Source organism: Trachurus japonicus, chromosome 24 (assembly GCF_045865225.1).
Source record: "Trachurus japonicus isolate A0001 chromosome 24, Traja_1.0".
NCBI classification, from domain to species: Eukaryota; Metazoa; Chordata; class Actinopteri; order Carangiformes; family Carangidae; genus Trachurus; species Trachurus japonicus.
In genome coordinates, this window is record NC_140930.1 from 15,057,458 (window position 1) to 15,082,641 (window position 25,184).

The 25,184-nt window shown below is 44.2% G+C and overlaps 1 protein-coding gene across 8 annotated transcripts in view; it reads left to right on the plus strand.

Annotated features, from left to right (window-relative positions):
* Positions 1-25,184, plus strand: part of syne1a (spectrin repeat containing, nuclear envelope 1a) — a 147,759-nt gene that overhangs the window by 101,575 nt on the left and 21,000 nt on the right. For 7 of the 8 annotated variants that reach the window (XM_085771461.1, XM_085771460.1, XM_085771463.1 and 4 more), the window contains 39 exons: positions 112-267; positions 894-1,046; positions 1,568-1,750; positions 1,928-2,065; positions 2,368-2,553; positions 3,232-3,354; positions 3,513-3,695; positions 4,462-4,605; positions 6,853-7,083; positions 9,161-9,301; positions 10,456-10,569; positions 11,001-11,162; positions 11,630-11,824; positions 11,933-12,106; positions 14,701-14,892; positions 15,713-15,844; positions 16,066-16,166; positions 16,306-16,456; positions 16,623-16,751; positions 16,883-17,056; positions 17,239-17,454; positions 17,571-17,672; positions 17,963-18,082; positions 18,200-18,400; positions 18,521-18,694; positions 18,883-19,014; positions 19,172-19,368; positions 19,546-19,678; positions 19,786-19,968; positions 20,100-20,249; positions 20,374-20,550; positions 20,660-20,815; positions 20,900-21,055; positions 21,161-21,331; positions 21,483-21,616; positions 21,730-21,934; positions 23,925-24,107; positions 24,217-24,363; positions 24,555-24,709. In XM_085771461.1, the coding sequence (XP_085627587.1) occupies positions 112-267; positions 894-1,046; positions 1,568-1,750; positions 1,928-2,065; positions 2,368-2,553; positions 3,232-3,354; positions 3,513-3,695; positions 4,462-4,605; positions 6,853-7,083; positions 9,161-9,301; positions 10,456-10,569; positions 11,001-11,162; positions 11,630-11,824; positions 11,933-12,106; positions 14,701-14,892; positions 15,713-15,844; positions 16,066-16,166; positions 16,306-16,456; positions 16,623-16,751; positions 16,883-17,056; positions 17,239-17,454; positions 17,571-17,672; positions 17,963-18,082; positions 18,200-18,400; positions 18,521-18,694; positions 18,883-19,014; positions 19,172-19,368; positions 19,546-19,678; positions 19,786-19,968; positions 20,100-20,249; positions 20,374-20,550; positions 20,660-20,815; positions 20,900-21,055; positions 21,161-21,331; positions 21,483-21,616; positions 21,730-21,934; positions 23,925-24,107; positions 24,217-24,363; positions 24,555-24,709 (6,254 nt within the window). The remainder of the gene's footprint in view (positions 1-111; positions 268-893; positions 1,047-1,567; positions 1,751-1,927; positions 2,066-2,367; positions 2,554-3,231; positions 3,355-3,512; positions 3,696-4,461; positions 4,606-6,852; positions 7,084-9,160; positions 9,302-10,455; positions 10,570-11,000; positions 11,163-11,629; positions 11,825-11,932; positions 12,107-14,700; positions 14,893-15,712; positions 15,845-16,065; positions 16,167-16,305; positions 16,457-16,622; positions 16,752-16,882; positions 17,057-17,238; positions 17,455-17,570; positions 17,673-17,962; positions 18,083-18,199; positions 18,401-18,520; positions 18,695-18,882; positions 19,015-19,171; positions 19,369-19,545; positions 19,679-19,785; positions 19,969-20,099; positions 20,250-20,373; positions 20,551-20,659; positions 20,816-20,899; positions 21,056-21,160; positions 21,332-21,482; positions 21,617-21,729; positions 21,935-23,924; positions 24,108-24,216; positions 24,364-24,554; positions 24,710-25,184) is intronic. The other variant, XM_085771462.1, reaches the window with a different exon arrangement.

The following is a 25,184-nucleotide window of genomic DNA, read 5'->3' on the forward strand; positions in this document are numbered from 1 at the left end:
TACACGTACAGTACAGTTCACGCAGACATGAGAAACATATGTTGTCAGTTATATAACGGAAAAAAAGACCGTGTTGTAAGTACTGTCATCTGGTGTTTTGTGTGTTTCAAGACCGCACATGGAGAAGTCATCAGCAGACGTCAGAGTGTGGAGCGCATGACAGAGCTGCAGCAGTCTAAGTACCAGGACCTCCAGGCCGGTCTGCCCTCTGAGCTCAGCATGCAGCTGGCTGAGGTGGCTCTGGCTCTGGGCTCCGCTGAAGACCAGGTGACCTCCCTTAGCTACAGTTCATCATTTTACTAAACATGGTAGCTTTAGTAGGTAGTTAGGACTGTCACATAGGTGTCAAGTCTGTTTGTATATTGCATAGGGCTGGGACGATATGCTTTTCTCCCGATTCGATTCTTCTACGATTTTTTTGGATGGCGATTCGATTTAAATTGCGATTCTACAATATTGCCGATTCTCTCGATTTTTAGTCTGCATTTTTAACATTTATCTGCCCACACATACTGTAGGAGCCTATAAATTAACATACTCCATTATAAAGTGAACTTAAACCCTTTTCAAAACCTGTACTCTCTGTATGTAAAAAAGGCTAACAAATGCACATTGCACAATATTTTAAAAAATTCAACAAAAATAAATAAATAAATAGATTTTTGAAATAAAAATCGATTTAAAAATCGTCAAAAAAGATATTGCGATATTTATGTGAATCGATTTTTTCTCCCACCCCTAATATTGCATATGTTTTATTTTATCTCATAGAAAATAAAAAAGTAAGACAGTGACAACAGTTTAAAAAAATAAATATTTCCTCTTTCCATAACCATTTGAAGTCTTATGTTAGACAGTAAAGTGACATGTGTGTGTGTGTGTGTGTGTTTCAGGTCCAGGCGAGGGAGAGGGAGGTGCAGCAGACCAGAGATGTGAAAGAGGACTTCAGCTCCCGACTCCAGGACATCGAGGCAAAGCTGAAGACCATCGCTCTGAAATTGGAAGACAAGAGCGGCAACCTGGAGGAGGCCAAAGAAGAGACCAAAGTAATCCACCAGACAGACTGACTAATTAACAAGCAATTAACCCCTGCTAAATTGGCTATTCACTTTGCAGATGTTGGGGTTAATGAGTGTGTTAGAGTTGGAAAGGCATGAACTGAATTTCGCCATCAACAGTGACCCACTTAGGAGAGGGCTATTCCAGATGGGAGTCCGAGCCCCTTCCCTCCTGTTCTACTTCTTGCTGCCCCAACTTTCTTCTTTTTCTTCTTCTTACTCCCCTGCTCATCTGTAGACCCACAAAGCTTGTGTATTTCAAGGAATAATTCACTTTAATTTTATTTTTTGAGCTATTCTCGCACCTCCGAAGTTAATTAATTGACCGGTTAATCACTGATCACTTGTAAAACCACAACTTGTCGCCTTTACACTTTGGTTTTTGGTAGATTACAGGTGTTAATTGAGTGTTAGGAAGCACATGCTTTCACCTTTTTTTAGTTTTAACCAGCTCCTTAACTTGCCTTGTTTGTTAACCTCTCATCATTTCACGTTTCCTCTCTCTCCAGGCTCTATGTGAAGAGTGTGAATCCTGTTGTCGCTCGCTGGTGGAGTTAGGAGTAGCGGTGCAGGAGTTTGGTGAGCAGAACCCGCTGCTGTGTAAGCAGCTGGGCGACGCCGTGGCCAAACTGACAGAGGTGCAGCGGCACACGACACAGCAGGTCCAGGACAGAGCCAACAGACTGAAGAAGGTGAGATGTCCATTAATTTTTATCAAAGACAAAGACATCTTCCCAGAATAGCTTGTATAAATGAAACACAAATATGTATATCTTTTTTAGGATTCATCAAGATTTAGTATCAATGTGGGGTGATTGTTTAAGAATGAAAGCTTTAATTCTTGGCTTTGGTCTTTTTCTTGTGAGCAGGCAGAAAGACAGGTGGAGGAATATCAGGGTATGAAGGCGTTCATTTTGGGCTGGACGGAGAAGGCTGAAGCTCTGGTGTCCGGTAATATCGTCTGGAGCTCTGCCTCGCAGCTGCAGGAGCAAATCCGAGCACATCAGGTGAGTCTTAATGAGCCGTGAAGCAGGCAGTGTGGACGGCTTCAATATGTCTCAAAACTGCTGTTGTCCTGTGGATAAATCTGGGTCCAGATACAGTTTATATTTAAGATAAATGCTGCTGTATCCCTCATTCGCCTGTTAAACATGAAGAAACCCGGCTAATTTGCAGCTAATTAAACTCACACTGTAGTTTGATTTCCTGTGACACGTCATGCACTGTACAGTTTGTTGGCTGGACTTAATTGGTATAATTGCCCCTCTCTCTTTGACTTGACTTGTAATTTATGTTCCCATGGTGACAGGCGTTGCTGCGGGAGTGCCGCGGTCTCCATGGCGACTTGGAGGCCATGGGAGAGAGGGAGGGGCAGCTGGGGGAGGTATTGCGGCTGGAGGGGTGGAGCCAGCAGGTGAAGCACCTCAGCAGACAGACTGAGGAGCTGCAGCAAACCGCCAAGACTCGCCTCCAGAGTCTGCAGGACGCAGCGAAGGTAAAAAAAAAGAAATCAAAACCACTTCCCCTCAAAATCATTTAAGGAAATCTGTGATCAAATTATCTCCCTTAATTAGAGTTCTCAAGAGCTGCGGCTAATTTTATTTCATAAATCCAAACATATCTGTGCTCAACAAGAGGCGTACAATCCTTCAGAGTGACACACAATACAACAGTGCCCCCTTGTGTTCATCGACGGACAATTACACCATCATTATGGAATGAACTGTTTTAATTTGTGCAGCAGTAATCTGTCACACTAATCTGATTCTCATACAGCTGGTACCCAGATGACAGTCTGCTGCTGATTATTGCCTGTATCATTATGTGTGTGAAGTCTGTTTACAGCTCCTCCTCCTCCTCTTCCTCCTCCTCCTGTCAGTTTGCATTTTTGTCTTGCTCTCTTTCACATGAAATAAATCTAGGTCAATTAAAAGATGAAGAGGTTTGTTTAAAAAGCGTGCTTACCTTTCTATTCATAGCCCAAAGTAAACTGAAAACTTCACAGACTGGTGTGATGTGTTTAATATCCATTGCTGGAAGCAGGTCCACAATTACAGTAACAGTTTTTGAAAATCTATTCTTACCTCCTGTGTATTGACATTATATTTTTATGTTTTGCTGCTCCCACTTCCACATTGATTCATTTTGTGTTGTGTTCTGTGTCCGTCTTTAGGACATGTTGCGTCTGGAGGCCGAGGTGAAGAGCCTCCATGCAGCTGTGGACCAGATTCAAGTCACACTTGCCTCCCCTGACCTGAACAGACTCAGCCTCAGAGAGCAGCTCACTCAGAGACAGGTACACACATACACATACACATACATATAAAATACTCAGATGCAGTAGGACACCCACAAAGAACTTCTATTTAAAAAAGTAGCTCTCTCTGTTGCTTAATCACCTATTCATTCATCATCCTCTCTCTTTGACATCCCCCCTTTTTATTCCCTCATCAGCGTCTCTTGGTGGAAATGGAGGGCTTCAAGCAGCAGGTGGTGGCCGTACAGCAGTGTCAGAGCGCCCTCCGGCTGCCAGAGGAGGTAGTGGCCAGTCTGCCGATCTGTCGTACAGCCCAGACTCTGCAGCAAGAGGCCAGCCAACTGCAGCACACCACCATCCAGCAGTGCAACATCCTACAGGTAGAGGGCAGTCTTCGTATCACAAATGCTCGTCCCACATTGTCTCCATATCTGTCAAGAAACATACAACATGCTGGCCTGAAAATCCTCAGTAAGAGATATAAGGACAGTTTCCTCTGAACAGTTGAGCTGCACAGAGAATCGCTTGTTCCCCTGTAAGAAGAGTTGTTGTTGTTTTTTACTGTGTCACTTGCTGGGGTTTTTAGTGTCCCAACAGGACTCCTCCTTAGGAATGTCTGTGTTTTCTTTTAGCCCCCATCAGACCAGCATTATCCTCAAATCCTTTGGTTCTGAGCTGAATTTGCCTTTAAGCTCATTGTAGTGAAGATTAGTCTTTAGAGGAAGAATCGACTGACCTTCAGTCATTATGTGGAGGACATTTACTGTAAAGCATCTTCTTCATTGCATGAGCACAGTAACCACAATAGTCTCATAATGGAAATACACAAACTGCAGAACGCCACGATGAACAGACATGTACCTTGTTGCTCCGATATCTGCAAATGTTAAACTGTGTGTAGCATTTTATGTTTGTCTTGTCTTGCTTTTCAAACTTGCAAATTGTTCGATTGACCATAGAGCTTTAAATGTGTTATATATAACGCACATTTGAAATAAAGGCTTCATTCATTCATTCATTCATCTCCAAGGGCAATAAATGCTTAGTTCTCTTCAGCAAACAATAATATAAATCACATTTTGAGATTTTTTTTTTTTTAAAAGGATGCAGCTTTAGATTTATCTTGATATGATTCATGTTTTCCAGGAGGCTGTGGTGCAGTACGAGCAGTATGAGCAGGAAGTGAAGAACCTCCAGAGACTGATAGAGGAAGCCCATCGTATCATCCAGGACCGACCCGTCTCCACCAGTAACATACAGGAACTTCAGGCTCAAATCCAGCACCATGAGGTAAAGGAGGACACACACGTTGTATGCAACCATATACTGTATATACGTATAAGCATGTGGACACTCTAGCATACTCTATGTGAATTTCTAGCATCATTACATAACTATGGGGATCAATACACTGCTATAAAAGCCCTCACTCTTCTCTCTCCACAAGATTTTAGAGTTTGGCTGGAGGGATTTTCTTCTATTCAGCTATAATAGCATTAGAGAACTCAGGCACTGATATTAGGCAATAACAACTATTCACCCCAACACCTTCAATCAACTGCTGTACAGTACTAGCAACTAATATCCATTAATTAAGACCAAACTTGGGAAACTATGGCTATATCGACTCAGCTTCGTCATGCTGAAACAGGAAACAAGAATGCAGCCTTCCTCAAACTGTCGCCTCAAAGTTGTAAGTACACAACTATCTGAAACATCATTACATGCTGTAGATTGAAGATTTCCTTTTACTGAGGCTCAGAGGACCTTTAGTACATGCAAGGAGAATTAGTTAATATACTGATGGTGTCTTAAAGAGCTGTTCTTGTGAGGTCAGCTGTTATGAATATCAAAACTGAGTGTGAGAGCAGACGTCTTGAGTTATTACACATATTTCCTGTGTTCATCAGAGTCTAAAATAGCAAAAAAAAACAAAAAAACAGAAGTTGTTGAGGCAGCAGGAAATATACAGTATATCTTAAATTAGTTGTGGGCAACTGTGACGATTGAGTCATACTGTGATTAGGTCATTCAGGCATAAAGAGCAGTTCAAAGTGTCAAAATCATCAGTCTGTAGTTTTTTCGTTTGCCCTTATTGCTCAATTTTTTCCCTGTATCTTGATTCAAAATGCAAACAACAGAAAATTAACTCATAATACTTCATATTTAATCTCATTTTTCTCATGGTGGTGTTATTCAATAAATCATGCCACACAACAAATCTAGGAGAATTTTTGTGGTGACTCAACGAGGCCCAACTCACGCACATTCCTCCTTAATCTGATGGTGCATGTAAACATAACCTACAAAGATTCCTGTTTGATGCAGAGCAGGTACTGTGAGGGTTTTTCTTTTTTTTTTACCTGCGTCACTTAAGACCTGTGCTTTTCTGTCGCAGTTTTACAGTACTCTGCTGAGTAAGTGTGTTTGATCTCCCATATGGAGAGCGAGACTCAGAGGGAGGAGGTGGGGGTGCTATAGAGGCAAAGAGAGACCGGCAGAGAAACAGATCGCTTTTTTTTTTTTTTATTGCATTTGGACTTTACCTTTGTGGTTGTTGCAGATTTCATCTACTTCCAGTACTTGGCGTAGAACACAGTTTTTTTTTGTAGACGTGCTATCGTTAGTGCAATCTCTGGCTTGACATGGCAGTGTGTTCATGTTTGAGTTTGATCTCTAAGCTCAAGCAGATAGCTGCAACTCCACTGGCCCAGTTAGTCACATGACCTGATTATCAGTGCATTGACCATCTGCGGGACAGAGGGAGTAGAAGGAGGAGGAGAGGAGGAGGAGGAGGAGGAGAGGAGGAGGAGCTGGACCCGGCCTGCCGGTTCATACCATAGCTGTAATTTGACACCATCTCTGTCATTCTTCCCCCCACACACAAACACTCCCCCCCTCTCCTTGCAGCTCTCTTTTGTTGAGAGAGAGGAATCTGTCCCCAGGATTGGCTGGAGAAGCCAAGCCGGGGCCAGGAAAAGAGAGGAAGGGGGGTGTAGGCAGTGTGAGGTCACTTCCTGTTTTTCCCCTCCGCGTTTGTGTATGTGTACTAGAGGGAGTGTCTGAGGGATTTTGAACTATTTCTGCAAGGGTCTCTCTCTCTCTCTCTCTCAACCAAACATCCCGTCTGCTGCTGGCTTCACCGCTGATCTGAGTCACCCGCCTCTGTGCTGCTCTGATTGGCTCAGAGATACAGATAGAGAGAGAGAGAAAAAAAAGAGAGAGAGAGAGAGAGTGTGAGGCTGTGCTATTCTCTTCCTGCGCTCACACACTGTGTAGCAGCTAAAAGCGAGAGAGAGAGAGAGACCGGGAGGAGAGAAGAGAATGCGTCCGCCCCACTTACTCCTCTCACACCGGCACCACATTCAACGCTGAAACCAACTCAGCTCACCACCTCCTCCTCCTCCTCCTCCTCCTCCTCCTCCTCCTTTATTTCAAGCAGGAACTATTGATCTCCCATCGTGGACTGAGCCACACTCTCCTGACCGTGGCGGGGGGGCGGTGGTGTTTGTCTGTTTGGGGGGGATGTTTTGACAGGAGCTGGCCCAGAAGATCCGCGGCTACCAGGAGCAGATCGCCTCGCTCCACTCCAAGTGCAAGATGCTGACGGTCAAGGCCAAGCACGCCACCATGCTGCTGACGGTCAGCGAGGTGGACGGCCTGTCGGACGGCATGGACGAGCTGAGTGATGAGGAGCTGCCCTGCGCCGTGGCAACCGCTACCGCCGCTGCCGCCAAGCAGCTCCCAGCACACCCCTCTGTCGTCATGGTGAGTGCATGGCAAACCCCCCCCCCTTATTTGGACACATGCACAATAACACAGAGCCCTCACACATGCACATACTGCATAGCTTTGTGCTGGTCAGGCTCATATTTGCGTGTATGTACATGTGTAGCCTCTGTCTCCCTTTGTGCTTTTAAAAGTGGAAGACAGGGGTCCCAGGGGCTTTTTTTTTTGGGGGGGGGGGGTTTCCAGTGGGTGTGTGGCTACAGTTCGTTTTACAATAAGTTTGCAGTTACCCCAAATTAGAGGACGTGTGAGGCTGACAGTTATGGCAGGTTGCAGTCAGCTACACTCATTACAGAGTACAAAGTTATACCACTACAGCAAGATCAACAGTCTCCTGGGATGACATGTTGTCTAAGTTTGGATGTTAGATGCAATAACTCCAAGTCCAGAATAGTTTTTCTTAAATCTCTATTATTATCCCACTCCTCTGTTTCTCTTTCTTTCTGCGTCTGATTTCCAAACAGAACAAAAATAACAAGCTTTTTTTTTCTCCTCCCTCATCTTCCTTTCACCTGAAGTGTTTCTATTTTGGCAGCCTCCTCCTGTGCAGTACTGCAGCAGTACTGTGCTGTGTCACTTCATTTAGCTTCATATTAGCCTGAATCTGTCTGACTCTGCTACTACGCTGTCATCCACAGCTTGATTATTCGTTTTTTTCCTTCAGTGTCTGCACATAACCGGCTGACTACTGGCTCTTCTCGTCCTTTCTGCGGCTCTCTTTCTGAATCAGATTTCTTCCGTTCCTTGCCTTGTTACTGTTGTTTGTGGTGTGTTCAGTTAAGCCAGGAAACAGGATATTACTGCATGCGTGTGTGTGTTTGTGTGTGAGTGAGCATGATAAAGCTGTGTGTGTGTGTGGCATAAATAGGCTGCCGGGGCTGCTGATATCCTTGATTTGTTTTCCAGTCAGTGCAGTCACTGCTCAATCTCCAACTCATCTGACTGCGTAAAAGTTTCCCACACATGCCGGTATGTGTTTATGCTCTGCGTTGCATAGCGTTGCATCATAAAGCCCGCGAAAAACTCCTCCAAATATAACAAGGTCCCGAGTCAGTCGGCCAAGTTCTGCAGCATTTGCCAAAAAGCAGCCCAGTAGGGTTTGGCTCACATTACAGCTGTGTCTCTCTGCTGAAGCATGCAGGCAACAGACAACTCTGCTACTTCTATGACAGCTGCTGCTGCTGCTGTATTCACCCATCTCTGTCTCTGTTAGCCATACTCAGCTTTAGTTATGCCTTGTTTCAGTTTGGCCTTGATTCTCCTGGGGGTTTCCAGCAGACGTCTTCCTTCCTTCTGACTGTTGATTCAGTGCTTTTTTCACTACTTTTTAAGTTTATATCAGGCTATATGAATGGTCATTTCTACTAAGTATATGCCACATGACACATAACTTAAATATCTGAGAAAATTCACACTTTAATTCACAATTTAATATGGATGATGCCTGGACGCCACCTACAAAGAGAAATGTGTCTGGAAAGGAAATGACTGTGGTTCTGAAACTGCAACTCCTCACTGTGCATGAGTATGAATGTGGTGTGAGCAATCACTGTGTGTGTGTGTGTGTGTGTTTGTACTGAGTGTGTGATTTTGACTTCCTGGTAATAGTCATTCCTTTCCCCTGATGAATCTTGTAAAAAACATCAGCCTTGGCTCATTCATTGCCAGAGGAGTCCAGAGTCTGTCCATTACTGTAGCACAGAGCGACGCTTCTCTGAATGATGTCTCTTTAATGCTGTGCTGTGGCGATGTGCGCGCTATGGTTGCAGTGTTTCATGTCAATAGGAGTAATGTGATCTACTGGGTCTTCTCCCTGTGATATTTGATTACTCACTGTCTAATTAATCAGCAGTGTGCTCACTATAATCTGCCTAACCTGCACTTCCCCATTAATTTTTATTCTCTTTTCCTCTCTCTCTCTCTCTTCACTTCTCTGTCTCCTCTATCCTTTCATCTGCCTGTTTTCTGTTCGGTGGCCCTCCCTCCTTTTTCCTCCCCCCCCTGCTTCTTTGATGTGTGTGTGTTTGATGTGGCGTGTGTGTACATGTGCGGTCAGATGACAGCCGGCCGCTGCCACACACTCCTCTCCCCTGTGACGGAGGAGTCAGGGGAGGAGGGTACCAACAGCGAGGTTTCCTCTCCCCCTGCCTGCCGCTCCCCCTCCCCAGGGGCTAACGCTGATGCTACTCTTAACCAGGTACTGCAACCCCCTTCTACCCACCCACGGGTGCCTCCAAAAGCTCTGCAGCATCACCCAACCCGGCATACCACCGCCCATTTTACATGTTCAAACGAAAATTTGCAAAGAATAAAAAAACTCCACCCAAACTAGTGTGGCCAAAAATGTCACAATAAGTCATTGAGCCAGATATTTAAGTCTTCAGTCTTATTTCTTATTATCTAAAGTTTATGTTTATTCCCATGTCTAGTCGATTTTAAGACTGAATATGTGGCTAAATAACTTAAAAAGATGGACATGCAAACTTTGGCGCTCAATCCCATCCCAAGGCCGCCGCCTGATTCCCACCAGCAAAAGCATGACCTCCCCGTTATCACCACTATCCACACAATGGATATTTTAGTTGCTGCGCTGCCCCTGCTCTCCCCTCTGTCAGCATTAAGTTTTGCACATTTACTTTGCCGAAGACAAATTTGTTTGCCACTTGCTTTTTTTTCTTCCAGCTGAGATCAAAAAGACAGTGTGTCATTGTTTAAAAGTAGCTAAATTTGTATAAAGTACCTTTTTTGTGTGATTTTTGTGCAGCAGTGAAACAGCAGCACTTTGTTTTTTGGGAGAGACAGCAAAGGTCATGGTTGTTGCTATTATTGTGAAATCTAAATGAATACTTCTGTCTTGTGATGTGTCAGCGAAACTGTTGAAATAAGACAAAAATCAATAAGGTCAAAGGCAGCGTGTGGGACAGATGGGATGTGGTGGAAGTAAAGTATCGAGGGAGAGAGAATAAATCTCTTGGGACCATGAAAAGACATGAAAGGCTGAAAAAGTATCCACAAAGAACTTAACAGATTCAGCTAACAACTCAAAGACAGTGCTTTCTACTTCTTCTTTTTGGATCATAATAGTTCTGTGGACTTATTTGTGGGTATCATAACCAGGAACTATGGATTTTAATTAGAGAATTAAAACAGATGTGGATATTATTAGTGGATATTAGTGGATATTTTATTACTATAATGTATGTGCAGCAGGGGCAGGCTTGCTTGCTTCAAACGCTCCTGTTGAATTTGATTTGTTTGGGACATATGAGATCCAGCAGACCTTCCTTTTACAGTCGACCTGAAGGCAAGCGTTTGTACTGTACACTAATGAAACCCACACTGACGTCACAGGGTCGAGGAGCCCTGAGCCGAGCGCCCCTGCAGGAGCTGTACGACCCGTCCATGGAGACCAGCGCTGCTAACCTGGATGACCTGCAGAGATCCTGGGAAACACTAAAGAACGTGGTAGGTCACCGTATCTGTAATCAAATATAAAATCACTACTGTGCTTTCTTCCCCTTGTTGTTACATAAATAAGATAAGTTAAACCATGTACAGTATAGAAGAAATTAAAGCTTTAGAACTGGCCATGTTGAATAAAAGCGAATACATTTTTCATTTTAAGTACACCCACAGACTTCTCTGTGTAGCACCTGACTGGTTACTGTTAATATTTTAGATCTCACAAACCCAGGTCACAGTTGAGTTGGCAGGAAGTCTTGATTTTTCATGGTCTATTGTACCAAAAACAAGGGGTGTATTTGTTGCACCACAACACAAGCACAATGCTGCAGCAGATTTTTATCCCAGCTTTTCCTCTCCAGCTGCCATCTCTTTTTTTTGCTCATTGTTTAATTCCTTCTGTCTTTCTTTCCATCCCTCCTGTCCTGCCACAGATCAGCGAGAAGCAGAAGAGTCTGTACGAGGCTCTGGAGCGACAGCAGCACTATCAGGAGTCCCTCCAGTCCATTTCCACCAAGATGGAGTCCATTGAGGGGGCGCTCAATGAGGGCCTGGAGCCCAACAAGAGCCCAGAGAGCCAGATGGCTGCACACCAGGTGAGAGAGAGAGAGGGGACAGGGGTCACGTGAATTAGGAAGTTATGCTTGTGTGCACAGTTTAGAGAAAAAAGAGAGGATGTAAATAAAGTGGTAGGAGATGTGAAGTATAAATTCGAAGGCAGACAGGAGACAGCTCTAGTTTAAAAAAGACAAAGATGACAAGAAACGAGCCTGCTCAGGGAGAACAGAGAATGATTGAGGGGTTTAATATTGCACCAGCCTGTGCAATGGTTGCACAGACTGCGTGGCACTGTTCTCCGTTGCTATGCCAACTTCACAGGGACGGCCGATACAGTTGCTTTCTGTAACACTGCTGTCGGGCAGCTTGGACAAACCCCTCTTATTTTGCCACTCCTCTCTGCAGTCTCCTCTGCTGTTTCTTCAGCAGTTTCTTTTCTTTCTTTTTTTTTAGTCCATCACCTCTCAGACTGTTTTATTCTGTGATTTCTGTTGTTCGTCTCTAGGCTTTGATGGACGAGATCCTGATGCTCCAGGATGAGATCGGGGAGTTGCAGACATGTTTCTCAGAGGAGCTGGCAGACAGCGACAGCGATGGGGAGGCTGGTGACCAACTGGCGCTGCAGTCCACTCTCACCGTGCTGGGAGAGAGGATGGCCACCATACGAATGAAGGCTTCGGGGAAACGGCAGCTGCTGGAGGTGGGTCCTCCTCCTCCTCCTTAGAAGACCAGATAAGATCGTATTCACACGCTTTTATCATCGTCATGAATACCACTCATGCCCAACATTTCACTTTGACCCCTGCAGGAGAGACTGAGCGAACAGCTGGAGGAGCAGCGGCAGGAGCAGGCGCTGCAGCGTTACCACAGCGAGGCTGAGGAGCTCGACCACTGGCTGCTCAGCACTCGCGCCACTCTCAGCTCTGCACTTCAGCCCCAAAATGAAGACTTGGACATGGAGGAGCAGCTGATCGACTGTCAGGTGAGACTGATATTTTTGTTATCATCAAAGGCTCGATTTACCGCGGGAAAACTGGAAACTGATTCTGATTATTGGCTTATTTAGATTTCAAACAATGCGACTTCTGACCTTGGTAGTTAAACCAGGTTGTTGGTCTGTGTGCAGATGTTTTAAAGCTGACCTCGAATGACACAGTCAAGAGAAAACCTGTTCTTACAGTACTACTGCCACTGGCTCACTTTTCTTTTCTTGTGCCATTTTCATATCAAGCCGTAGCTATCACAGGCTGAAATGAAGTATCTGGCTGCTGCACTGTTCCAGAAATAGAGCCCATCCTTGGTTTCATTCCTTTGATATTATATTACTGTTGCTATTTTAGTCATGCGTAAACTGTTCAGTTCATCCAGAAGAAATTTACTGAATGTGGGACACAAAAACACAACAGACAGAGAGTCCACTAATGTCCAATAGACTGACACTTTTGCACTGGGGTCTGACCCTTTACCCCTCTGTAATGATGACCCTCCTCACGAGGTCCTCAAACATTCTTCAACCAGCCAACGTTTACCTCGCTACTCATCCTGTTTCTATGGTAACATCACAGGGGGGGTAACAGGATCCAGGGCTATAAAGTAGCATCAGTCACTGAGCATGTGTCTCATGCAAAGTTGAGTTTTTTTTCAGGCCTTTGAAGCAGTAAATATTATTGCTACTTCAGTGATTTTGATCACAAACCAGTGTCTGAGCAATGTTTTGAAAAAGTTTGTTTACATTTTTTGGTGACAGTGTCTATTACGTGCAATATGGGGAAAGGTTCAGTCCTGCTGTTTTTCAATGTAGTGATTGACTAACAAAAGCTTTTGTGTGTGTGTGAACTTAGAGTGATTTTAAATGAGTTCCTTTTGGTATAAAACGTGTTAAAATGTTTAAACACATGGCCTGAACTGAAAAGCCAAAAGTGGTGTAATTAAACGTTTCAACATTCATCCTGTGATACACTATAATTGGCCTCTCGGCAACAATAATACTAGGTCTGTGGCTCAGTCAGAGGAAATCAGTGTTTAAAGTGTGTGTGTGTGTGTGTGTGTGTTTCTAGCAGCTGGGAGACACTAAGCTGATTATAGCTCGCATATGGCTCCTGTCGAGCTCAGGTCTAAAGGTCCAGCCCATGTGGATCCTCATCTCCAGGGGGTAAAAAGTGTCTGCAAGCGTAGATTATTACATTATAGATCCACTGGAAAGGGCAAGATGTAAGAAACTGAACGAGGCCGGAGAGATGGGGTCAGGGACAGAGGTGAGAGAGCAGAAAACTCCTGGAATGAAAAGCTGCAGAAGATTATGTGATATCAGTGGTTTTTCTTGAATAATGATTAGAAACACTTGAATGTTTTATCTGATGAATGTGATATCTGCCTTAGGATAGTCAGGGAAGTTCTATGAAGTGGAAACAAATGGTTTATTTACATTTGTTTAACTAATTTAAGTGTAACCCCTAACTGCTGTAAACTATTCACTGTAATTACCACAGTGAGTTCATTTGAACCTTTGCACACTACAAGAAAATCAACAAACTGTAAACAGCTCAGAAACCATTTAAACACGGTCTCTTGTGGCTCAGTCCTTAATCAAGCTGAGTCTAAACTATTGGACACACATTGTGTTGCTGTGTAAAGCAAAGTCCATCAAAATAAAGGTATAAAAAAGGCTATAAAAAACCTATAACAAGGAGAAGACATTTTGGAATTTAAGCTACAATGCCTGAAGGAGTTTTTTTTGGGGTTTTTTTCTGGTACGAAAGCGTAGAGACAACCTTCCCACCACATGACACAGTGACAACTCTGAATAGGAGGAAAAGAGTTTTATGAGGCTCTCTGCATTGTTGTGGAAAACTCTCTGAGGAGGACGACCGAGGGCTCTTGTGGCCCTGTGTGAATAAAGGAAGCAGACTATCTTAATCCCGCTCTTTTCCACGTCCATACAATTCCACCACTTTTCACACACAGACTGGACAAGGAAAGGGAGGGCCCCTCTTGCTCTGGTTTCTCCTCTAAAGAAATGTAGGAGGAGGAGAGTGGGTGAGGTCTGTGGGAAATAATTTAAAGGGAAACATATAGGGAGCTTGAGAGAGTTAGAAAACTGATGACATGACAAGTGGATCTAAAGAGGAGTGAGACAAGTAGAGGATAACTACACTTCTAAAGAACACCGCCTATACAGTGCACACTATGAAACTTCCCCAAAATGTCAACAAATGGCGTGATTGTGCAGTTGTAATGCATTTTGTAGGAGCTGTGACATTAAGTGGCAACCCACTGATACAATGTGCTACAGTAGTTAAGACTAGATGAAGAATCTGTAGCACTTTTATAAATAATTCTTGTTAAATGATGAAGGCATATTTCAAATAACTGTACAAGAATCATTTAGATATTAGTCTTTTTCCATATAAGTGGCCCCTGAGCCAGATGACTGATTATTATATGCTTATTTTTGTTTGTTGGTTATCATCCAAATATGTAATTGAAAGTGATTTGACAAAGTTTTACTGTTGTTTTTCTTTTTAAACAGTGCTTGTTTTAAAAAAAATTGTGTTCCTTGTGCTGCTGCTTTTCCAGAACATGCTGTTTGAGATCGAGCAGAAGGTGTCGTATCTGTCCGAGCTGTCCGTCCACAGTGAGAGTTTGCTGTTGGAGGGCCGGGCCGAGACCAAGGGAGAGGCGGAGCAGCTCACCTTCAAACTGCACTCCCTCAAAGACAGCCTGCTGGAGCTGCAGCAGATGCTTCAGGACAAACAGGTCGACATCCAGGTGAGATCACAAGTTGTGTGAGTTTTGTCTCCTCACTCATCCATCAGTTTTTTTTTCCTTGTCTGTTCTCTGCCTTCACTTCACTTTCCCTTTCCCGTTGTTCCCACATGTTTTTTCCATTTCCCAGATTCTCCTTCCCCCCTCTGTCTCTGTCACTTTTGTTGTGCTGTGTTGCATTATGTTGCATTGGTTACAGCATCAATGGTAGCATTATGCAAACACTAAAGGTCATGGCATGCTCCTTCATAAAAGTCCAGTGTTTTCCACTATGGGACAACAAGAGCCTGTGTGTCTCACAATGGGCCCTTAGACACCAGACAAAAGGGTGCTACCTCATCACATGCTAACACTAAATGTACTGCACCAGGTGTGTTTCTGATGACACAACGTTTTGACCTTTTGCTCTCTGGTATATGACCAACTCGCAAAAAGACAAAAAAAATAACTTCATTTCTGTTAAAGGAATTATTGCATTCACTTGACAAAATAAAAATTTACAAAAGCTGTCTGGGCCAATCAGAAATTCTGGTAACAATATCAGTGTGGTAAATGTTTTTTTGTTGTTTAATACTATTTGATTTTATTCAATGATTTCCTTAGGCAAAGTTCATAGCAAATGAATCACAGGACGTCAGAAAGTAGATATAATTTACATATGTACCAAACTCACAAGGAACTGCTGCTTTGTTCTTTTCTCTATTCATCCTGCACTTCTTAATTTCATCACCCCATCCTTTAGAGAGAAAAACAACAATCCTGCTCGCTCTCATTTTAAGGCTTTAAAGCATTGAGTGCTGAAATCCCTTTGTTTTTCTCCCAGGGGTCATTGCAGGAGCAGGAGGACAGTGAGCCAGACTCATCTCTGTCCCAGAGTCCCAACGTCCAGGATTGGCTCTCTCAGGCCCGTTCAACACGCACACAGCAACACCACGACAACCTGCTTCGACAGAGGGTAAGAGGAAGCTGCGACATGCATATGCTTTATAATAATTCACAGCGATTTAATTACAGACTGCTCTGCTTCTCATTGCCTGGAGCACCACATGTCTGTCATTTTCAGTCTAAGTCAGTTAGAGTCACGCTCCCATGTAAAACAGGTTCATTCTTGTGAGATAATTAAATCAGAAAAGTTGGTTCTTTTTATAGATGAATAAAATTCGTATTTTACTCTAGGAGCTGCAGGAGCAAGTAGCTGAACAGAGGAAGCTGCTCCAGTCTGTAGCAAGTGTCGGGGAAGAACTACTCAACCACCAGACCACACCCAATGGGGACAGGTACTTTTCCTCCTCTCTTTAAATCCTGGCCTCTTACAGTATTTGTGTCCGTTTAAAAAGCTGCACTGCTTAAACAATGTTCGCAGGATCAGATATTAGTCATATTAGTTATTATAAGGTGTCCGTCTCCCTCCCACAGTGAGATTTCGATCCCAGGGGGAGTGTTGCTGGAGACAGAGACGTTGTCTCCTTTGGAGCAGATGAGACAACGCTGGGAAAATCTGAACAAAGATCAGAGCACAAAGCTGCAGCTCTCCCTGAACACGCTGGAACAGGACCAGCTCAGCCCGGTACAGATGCCATTCACTGATTTTCTGATTGTTTTTTGCACTGGATTTTGCTTTGTGTTGTTGCTGTTGATGCTTGTTCTTCCTCTCATGTAATTTCACGCTTTTATTGTCACGCTTGCTGCCTGACTGACCCTAAATACGTCTCATATGTCACTCTTTTGTGCAGGTGCTCCACCGGTCCCGTCTGTCCAGTCCCAGTATGGTGTTTAGAGGTGAGTCTGGCAGCCAGGACTCTCAGTCTCCAAGAGCGCTGTTCGAGACCTGCAGCCAGACTCTGGAAAGAATCGCCCAAGAGGTGACGCATTAATTCAATCTCTCATTGTTTATTGTGACCCAGGTACTCCCGTGTCTTTACTCAAGAATGTCTTCCTGACAGCTTTCCCTGTACTGAGTCAATGTTATTTATTTATTTATTCCTCCCCACAGGCAGCGGGCAGTGACAGTAAAGTGGCAGCATCTTCAGGGGGGGTGACAGTTCAGCAGGACTTATATGCTGCAGTTTCAGCAGCTTCCTCCTGGCTGGATGCTGCTGAGAACCAGCTGCTGTCTGGCCCAGTGCTGCTGTCTGAGGATACAGAGACACAACTCACAAGTCTTGAGGTAAGAGGATGCAAACACACTGACCACAGAAATGTAAACATATGAATCACAACAGAAAGCAAATGTATGTTTGATTGTACTGTTAGCTTTCTGGAAAGAGTTAGATATGATGGGTGATGATATAAATAAATTCTCCTGGACATTATACTATTTGTGTTAGTGACCTCAACTCCTCTGTGCAGGGTCTTAATAAACAGCTGAAGGAAATGACCAAGGAGGTGAACCAGTGCAGAGATCTGCTGGGTGGAGGAGCAGGCCGACTATGTGGTAGAGAGGAGCAGGCTCTGATGGAGGACACGCTGGAGGGTCTGCAGGAGAGGATGGGCCTGCTGGACTCCACCCTGGAGCAGCACTGCGACAGCATGAGAGACCGGCTGCAGGAACACTCAAATTTCCAGGTATTTGAGCTAAACTGTTTCACCACCAGTGTGGTGGTTTTGATTAAGCTCCAGATGTGATGAATCTTGATGATTGTTCACATTTTAACATTGTTTCTTTTTTCTGTCCTTGCCAGAATGAGCTGAGGATGCTGTTCACAGCTCTGAGTGAAAGTAAACATCAGTTGCTGCAGAAGATGGCAGGAACTGCCGACAGACCCGCATCCAAACAGATAGAGGTATAATCTTTTTTCTTTTTTCTTTTCATGCATCTTCAAAATGTAATTTGGGGTTTTTTTTGTTATCATGTCTATTATCATACATGTATGTTTTTCTTGTACTGTTCCTTTAAGTTGAACTGTTAATTTTTCTTGAAAAAGCCAATAGAAATACTTAAAAACAAAAAACAAAAAAACAAAACAGATACAGTAGAGGTATGATAGTAACCAAGAACACATACAGAAATATTGAAGGTGTTTTTAGAAACTAGATTTCTATTGAATGTATATGTAACTCTTCTCTTCTGCAGGCTTTATCAGAAGTGGAGGACAGTCTGCGGGAGTTTGAGCAGAGGGTGTCTGAGCTGAAAACCAGAGCAGAAGGACTCCAGTCTGAACAGATCTCCAGCCAGGAACTACTCAAACTACAGGTAATATCACATCCACTGTGGAACTAATTAATTTTTTTCCTTTAGACTGTGGGGTGTGATGTTCATCCTCTAACCCTCTGACACTATTATATGTAATGATTGACGTGTTTTGTGTAGGATGCCTATGAGGAGCTGATGCTGATGGTTGGCTCCAGACGTAGCAGCCTGAACCACGGCTTGTCGCTCAAGGCTCAGTATGAAGCCGCACTCCATGACCTCACAGACCTGGTGGACACCGCTCAGGACAAGATGGCTGCCGACCAGAAGATGACAGTAGCCTCTGTAATAGAGGTCCAGATGTTACTGAAAAAACACAAAGTAAGGACGGCACTGAAATAGAGTTGTATTGATTGCATTTGCCGAGCTGCAATATTTACTCAGAGGTCAATGATTTCTTTTCTCCCTTTCACTGTGTTTTCTTTCTTTCTTCCGCTCCAGGAGTTCTTCCAGGGGCTGGAGTGCCACATGATCCTCACCCAGACATTTTACAGTAAAGTGTCTGGTCTGGTGGCTCAGAGGGAAAGCCAGACCCTGGAGGAGACCATGGCTCTAGCCCACAGTGTGCTCAAACAGGCCCACAGGAGGGGAGTGGAGCTGGAGGGCATACTGGAGGTGGGAATCAGTCATTCATAGATAAAAGTGGAAAAACAGCAGTACTATTTTTTTTTAATCCAGTCCAATCATAACGTGCAGCCAAAATTCAAGAGATAATAAAATGCATAACCAGAAATAAACACAAAAACATCTGGTATGAATAAAATAAATAACACTCAATCCTTTGTCTTCTCTCTCTCACACAGTCATGGAGCAGGCTTGTAGAAGACTACCAGGCTCTGTGTCGGCAGCTGGAGGCGGTGGAGTGTAGCATCCCCACTGTAGGTCTAGTAGAGGAGACAGAGGAAAGACTCACTGAACGGATCAGTCTCTACCAGGTAATTAACTTTGTACAGACTGGTTAAACATAGATGCACAAATAAATCTATCCATGCAGTATCAACATCTCTTACTCTGATAAATGCAATAAAGTCATGCTTGTTGGAATATTGAATACTTTGTCTGATCGGTCATTTATCTGTCTTCCTCTTCCAGCATCTGAAGTCCAGCCTGACGGAGCATCAGCCCCAGCTGTACCAGGTTCTGGAGGAGGGCAAGAGGCTCTTCCTGTCTGTCGGCTGTTCAGACTTAGAGAATCAGCTGACCCAACTGGGGGAGCACTGGCTCTCCTCCACCACTAAGGTCAACAAGGAGCTGCATCGCCTCGACTCCACGCTGAAACACTGGAGCAGGTCAGACCCTGGCAGTGGACTGAGTTTGATTTGATTTTCTTATGTCAGGAATCAAATCTTAAATAATATAATAATATTGTTTTGGTCTGTAAACTTGTTTGTGATACCTGGAGGCTGAAAACTTAAAAATGATCTCTTTCCGAAACTAAATTAAAATACATATACTCTGCGTTTCAGGTACCAGAGTGAGTCAGCAGAACTGAGCCACTGGTTGCAGTCGGCTCTGGATCGGCTTGAGTTCTGGACCACCCAGTCAGTAACAGTGCCTCAGGAGCTGGAGACTGTCAGAGACCACCTCTATGCCTTCCTGGTTAGTTTTCACATCAGCAGCAATTATGCACCACAGACTTAATAATAATATCTATATACAATATCCAGATATTTGGTTAAACTTCTCCTAACTTCTGTGTCTGACAGGAGTTTTCCAAGGAGGTGGATGCAAAGTCATCTTTGCGTTCTTCTGTGCTGAGCACGGGAAACCAGCTTCTGCGATTGAAGAGAGTAGATACAGCTGGTCTGAGGACAGCGCTGGGCCAAATCGACACGCAGTGGGCTGAGCTGTTGACCCGTATTCCTGTCGTACAGGAGAAGCTGCACCAGGTCTGAGAACAGCGGCTCTTACATGGGAACAATTGTTGACATAGTCTTATTTTAATTCTTTAAAGAGATTTTGGTTAAAAAAATCCTCACTGATGGTGACGACGCTTTGTTTTGGCTCTTTGCGTCCACAGCTGCAGATGGAGAAGCTGGCATCACGGCACGCCATCACAGAGCTGATGAGCTGGATCTCTCTGATGGAGAACATCATAGACGAGGACCAGGACAAGATCATGGGAGCTGTGGGCTCGGAGGTGGTCCAGAACTTCCTGCAGAAGTATAAGGTACAAAGCTGCATCATCCGTCGCAGTCAAGGTGTCCTGTAATTCTACACCTCAGGCCATGCTGCAGAGGACATCTCTCACCTCCCTCATCACAGTCTCATAATGTGTCTTTTGTGTTTCACAGGGTTTTCGCATCGATCTGACCTGTAAGCAGCTGACTGTGGACTTTGTGAACCAGTCTGTGCTGCAGATCAGCAGTCAGGATGTGGAGGGAAAGCGCAGTGACAAAACAGACTTTGCTGAGAAGCTGGGAGCTATGAACAGAAGGTGGCAGATACTGCAGGGGCTTATTGGTGAAAAGGTAACGTTTCAGTTGCAAAGCAGTCAAGAATTAAACCTGAAATTTGAGTTTTGTTTCATAGATTCTTGAAATTGAGTATTTAAACTGTTCTTATTTTTTTGTATCTTAGATTCAGACACTGGAAGGACTTTTGGAAAGTTGGCTAGAGCATGAAAATGGAGTCCAGGCCCTAAAAACCTGGCTCACACTACAGGAGGAAAAGCTGAAGAAGAGACACAGGATAGAGGACGTAGCGTCGGTGCAGAACGCACTTAAAGATTGTCAGGTGCGGATGCAGCAACGCTATGAATAACAACGACTTTTTAAGCTTTCATGAACCAAACTAAACCCAATGATGTCATTCTCACAGGAGTTGGAGGAATTAGTGAAGGACAAAGAGAAGGATCTAGAGAAAGCAGAGGAACGTGGAAATGCTCTCATTCAGGACAAGAAAGGGGCGACCTGCTCTATCGTCAAGGAGACTCTCAAAGGCCTGAACCAGTCCTGGGCTCATTTGGACCACATGGTGAGTTTCTTCTTGGATCCTTTAAACCTTGTGATTGTGGCCTAAATTATTTTTCACTTTGCATTACAGTTTGTAGACACTTCAACATTTTTGTGTCTCTATCAGATAAGTCAGATGAAGGTCAGCCTGAAGTCGGTGCTGGAGCAGTGGACGCTGTATCGGCGAGCATCAGAGGAGATTAACGGTTACCTGATGGAGGGGAGATACTCTGTGTCCAGGCTGCAGCTCCTGAACGGGTCTTTGGAGGCGGTGCAGCAGCAGGTGGAGAGTCTGGAGGTGAGGAGAGCAGAAAATAAAAGAAAAGAAAAGAAAAGTGGAACATCCTTGAAAAAAAGGATGCATAAAGTCGTCTTTGATATAAGGACATCTAAACAACTCATAACACTGAAGATGACAGTAGTTTTTGTGGCTGTCCTGTGTTATTTAGAACCTGCAGGAGGAGATGGATAAACAGGAGAGCAGTTTGAGGAAATTTGGCTCCGTAACACATCAGCTACTGACGGAGTGCCACCCATCTGTGGCTGAAACCCTCAACAGAGCCCTCAGGGACGTCAACATCAGGTAGGACAACGGGAATGTGTCTTTAAATCAAATTGCATCTCACCCATAATCCAGAGGTCGACCTGAGCTGAGCTCCAGAGGTAACTCCTTTTTTCTCTTTTTCTCTGCTGTAGGTGGAACAGCCTGCTGGAGCAGATCTCAGAGCAGCTGAGGAGCAGTAAAGCCTTGTTGGGGCTGTGGCAGCGCTACAGGACATTACATGGCCAGTGCGTGACAGCGGTGCAGAAACAGGAAGAACATGCCGACCGCCTGCTGAAGAGCGCCACAGACAGGGAGATCACAGAGGAGGAGAGCATCACCTGGATAGACGACTGCAATGTGAGTAGAGATGGGACAACTTTATGTTCTAGTACACGCATGTCAAACTCAAGACCCGGGGGCCAGATTCAGCCCCGCGATACAATTTTATGTGCACGAAAATTTTATATTTCTATTAGGGGTTGCACAGACTAGTCGACTAGTCAAAAAAGTTAATAAAAAAAAAACACTCACGTCCCACCGCAGCCGAATTAAACAAAACAAAACAAAAAACTCTGCTCGTATTTAAAAAATCTTAAAGGGCCTTTCACACCGAACGCGGCAGGCGGCAGCAAACCCATTCATTGTGTACGTGCTACCGCGGCGCACCGGCGAACGGCTCTGCGCCGAGCTGAGCGGCACGCGAGGTGGGCGCATGCCGCGGCGGCGCGCTGCGCCCGAATTAAAAAATGTTTAATCCGGGCGCAGCGCGCTGTGACGACATCTCGGCGCGTCCAATAGGAGAGGATGTAGTGGAGTCTGAAAAAAAATCTGCCGCTTGCAGAGAGAAAACAAACGACCAGACGTTCAGTTAAAGTGACGGGATGCATGAAGTGAGTTGTCATCCTCCTGAGGATCAGACCAACTCTCTCTAACAGGCTGTTAAACTGCTCCCTGCTCAGCCTGACGCTAAAGTTCACCTGGAAGCGGTCGTTTTGTAGCTCCTGACGAACATATCTTTGCATATACCCCCCCAAATCCTGTCTTGTTTGTTCGGTTGCTCAGCAACTCGCGCCATATGTGTACGCGCTGCCGCCCTGCTCTGCGCCTGTCTGCGCTGTACCTCGCGGTGGGCGCAGCGCATACCGCGTTCGGTGTGAAAGGCCCTTAAGTCATGCAACCCCTAATTTCTATTAATAATGGCCCGCCAGTATAGCGGTCACACTACTCACACTACAAATCCAATAATAAGCTGCAACATCTACCGTACAGTCATGCCCAAGTAATAGATCAACAAATGCCAAGCTCTGTCTGCTGCTCTGTTGACAACAAATCATCATATCGTCAACTCATTGATCGCCAAATCCTACATGAACTTGCAGCCAAGAAAAGATGCCAAGTATCTGGTATATGGACACAATGGCACAGGACAGAAAACAAGGCTAAATATAGTATGTGTGATTTGTTCTGTTATTTTTTTACACCCTTTTCTGACATCACAGTAGGCTACTTCATGTTTTAAATTGTGGCCCCTTGTCTGATTGAGTTTGACACTCCTGTACCCTAAGTACATGATGGTGTCAACATTTCTTCAGTGTTTTTGTATATATTACCGCTCAGTACTCAGGATTAGTTTTAGATCTGTGGTTAAAATATGCATTTGTCCTCATAGTGTAAGAGGAAGCTGAGAACCCTTTCTCCCTGCAGTCTCCTCTGGTTTTTAAGACCTTGTGAATTAGCTCTAAAACTGCTTGTCAGCTCACTATGAGGATCCACAAAGCCTCTATCCCCTCTGCAGAATACCAAATTGCACCCTGTCCCTTTGTCTGCTTGAATGTAGACTCACTGCACCATCTAACAAAAGGCTTTTGATTACGGGACTCCAACAGAAGAGACAGGCCCCCGATTTACGCTACAGGGGTCTCCCACTGTCATGCTGGGCTTGTAGGGCCATGCTGCGCAATGACTAGAGGCACACTGTCCTAACACTGTAGGCAGACAGTTATTTTGACAGAGGATCATTGATGCAAATTAGACACTTAGGTGATTAAGAATTCGGCGTTGTCAGTGACAAACCACAGAACACACAACCCCTTGTTTTACTAATCCTGAATGTGCTGTATATGAAATAGTGATTTTCATGACTTCAGCAAAAGAATGGAGTCATCCTCTTTGAGTGTGGAAAGAAATACACCATGCTTTGATAAGTTTAATCCTTTCAAAAAGCCACTAGATTAACAGAAAAATGTATAAAATGTGACAGTTTCTCTCAAATGCTAACATAATATATGCCTCCAGTGTCTTTTCAGGCATTCAGTATCCATGTTCCCAACCTGTCTCTCTGTTTCAGGCGTGCCTCGGTGACCAGGCGTCGGTGCAGGAGTCGCTCCAGCAGCTGCAGTCTTTAGGCGAACAGCTGAAGAGCCAAGTCGACGCCTCCTCCTCTGCAGCCCTCCAGTCTGACCACCTGTCACTCACACATCGTCTGGCAACGCTGGAGCACGCCCTTCACAGGCAGCAGGAAGTACTGCAGGTAGGACAGTAGGGATGGGCAGCATGACAAACATGTTATCTCTCAAACACATATGATTTGATTATTATCACATCTTGTTTTTCTCACTCTGCCTGCCTTTATTTTTTAGGCTGGATCTCAGTCCTGTGATGGTTTCAGAGAGCAGTTGGACAAATTGATACGTAAGGCTGAGGAGGCGGAGGAGGTGCTGAAGGAGTGTGACTCTGTGGGCTCACCTGAGCTCCATGTGGTCCAGGCACGAATGGAAAAACTGAAGGTACAAAAGATGCTGCTGTTTTGCTTATTGTTATATCCTGTTTAAGCATCAGCTGCTTTTTCACCAGAAAGACTGTTCATCTGAAGAATAATGTGATCTAAGACAAAATAATGCATTCAATGTGTATTTTTTTAAAAGGATGTTTGATCTTTGTGCTGTTCTTCTGAAAGTGTCTGATCCTGTATTTCCAGGTTCACCTGTTGAAGTTGAGCAGTTTATCTCCAGACCTTGAGCGGGTTAATGAGTTGGTGTACAGACAACCAGTCAGTGACAAGGATGTGAAACAGCTGCAGAGTCTGAACAGAGCCTGGGCAGCTCACTGTGCTCACCTCACTGAGAGGTTCAGGTACCTGAACTCTTCATATCGCACTTTTTGTTTGTCATAGCACAGTAAACTTAGAGCAATCACTGACCGACACACTAAACCACACCAACATAATATAATATCTATGCTGCTAAAAAGTGATTAATGTAAGCTTTACTCTTTATGATCAGTCATAAAACCTGCAGTCATAAATGTCAGTGAGTCATTCATACATTTTAAAATTAGCTATCGACCCTGCAGGTATAAATGTGAAACTTTCTTTTTACCATAAAATCTGCAGTTTTTGACCAGAAGGTCAAAGTGAGAAAGTTACTATGGTGTAAAGTTACATTGATTAACAAAGTGGTTACTAGAGAGTTAAGAGTGAACCATACAGATCAGTCCTTCACTTAAATTCACTTACAGCCTGATAACTCATATGTTCTCTATTTATGAATTGTACAGATTTATAGCTGATCTGTAAAATACGTATAAACTACTAATTACGACATAAACT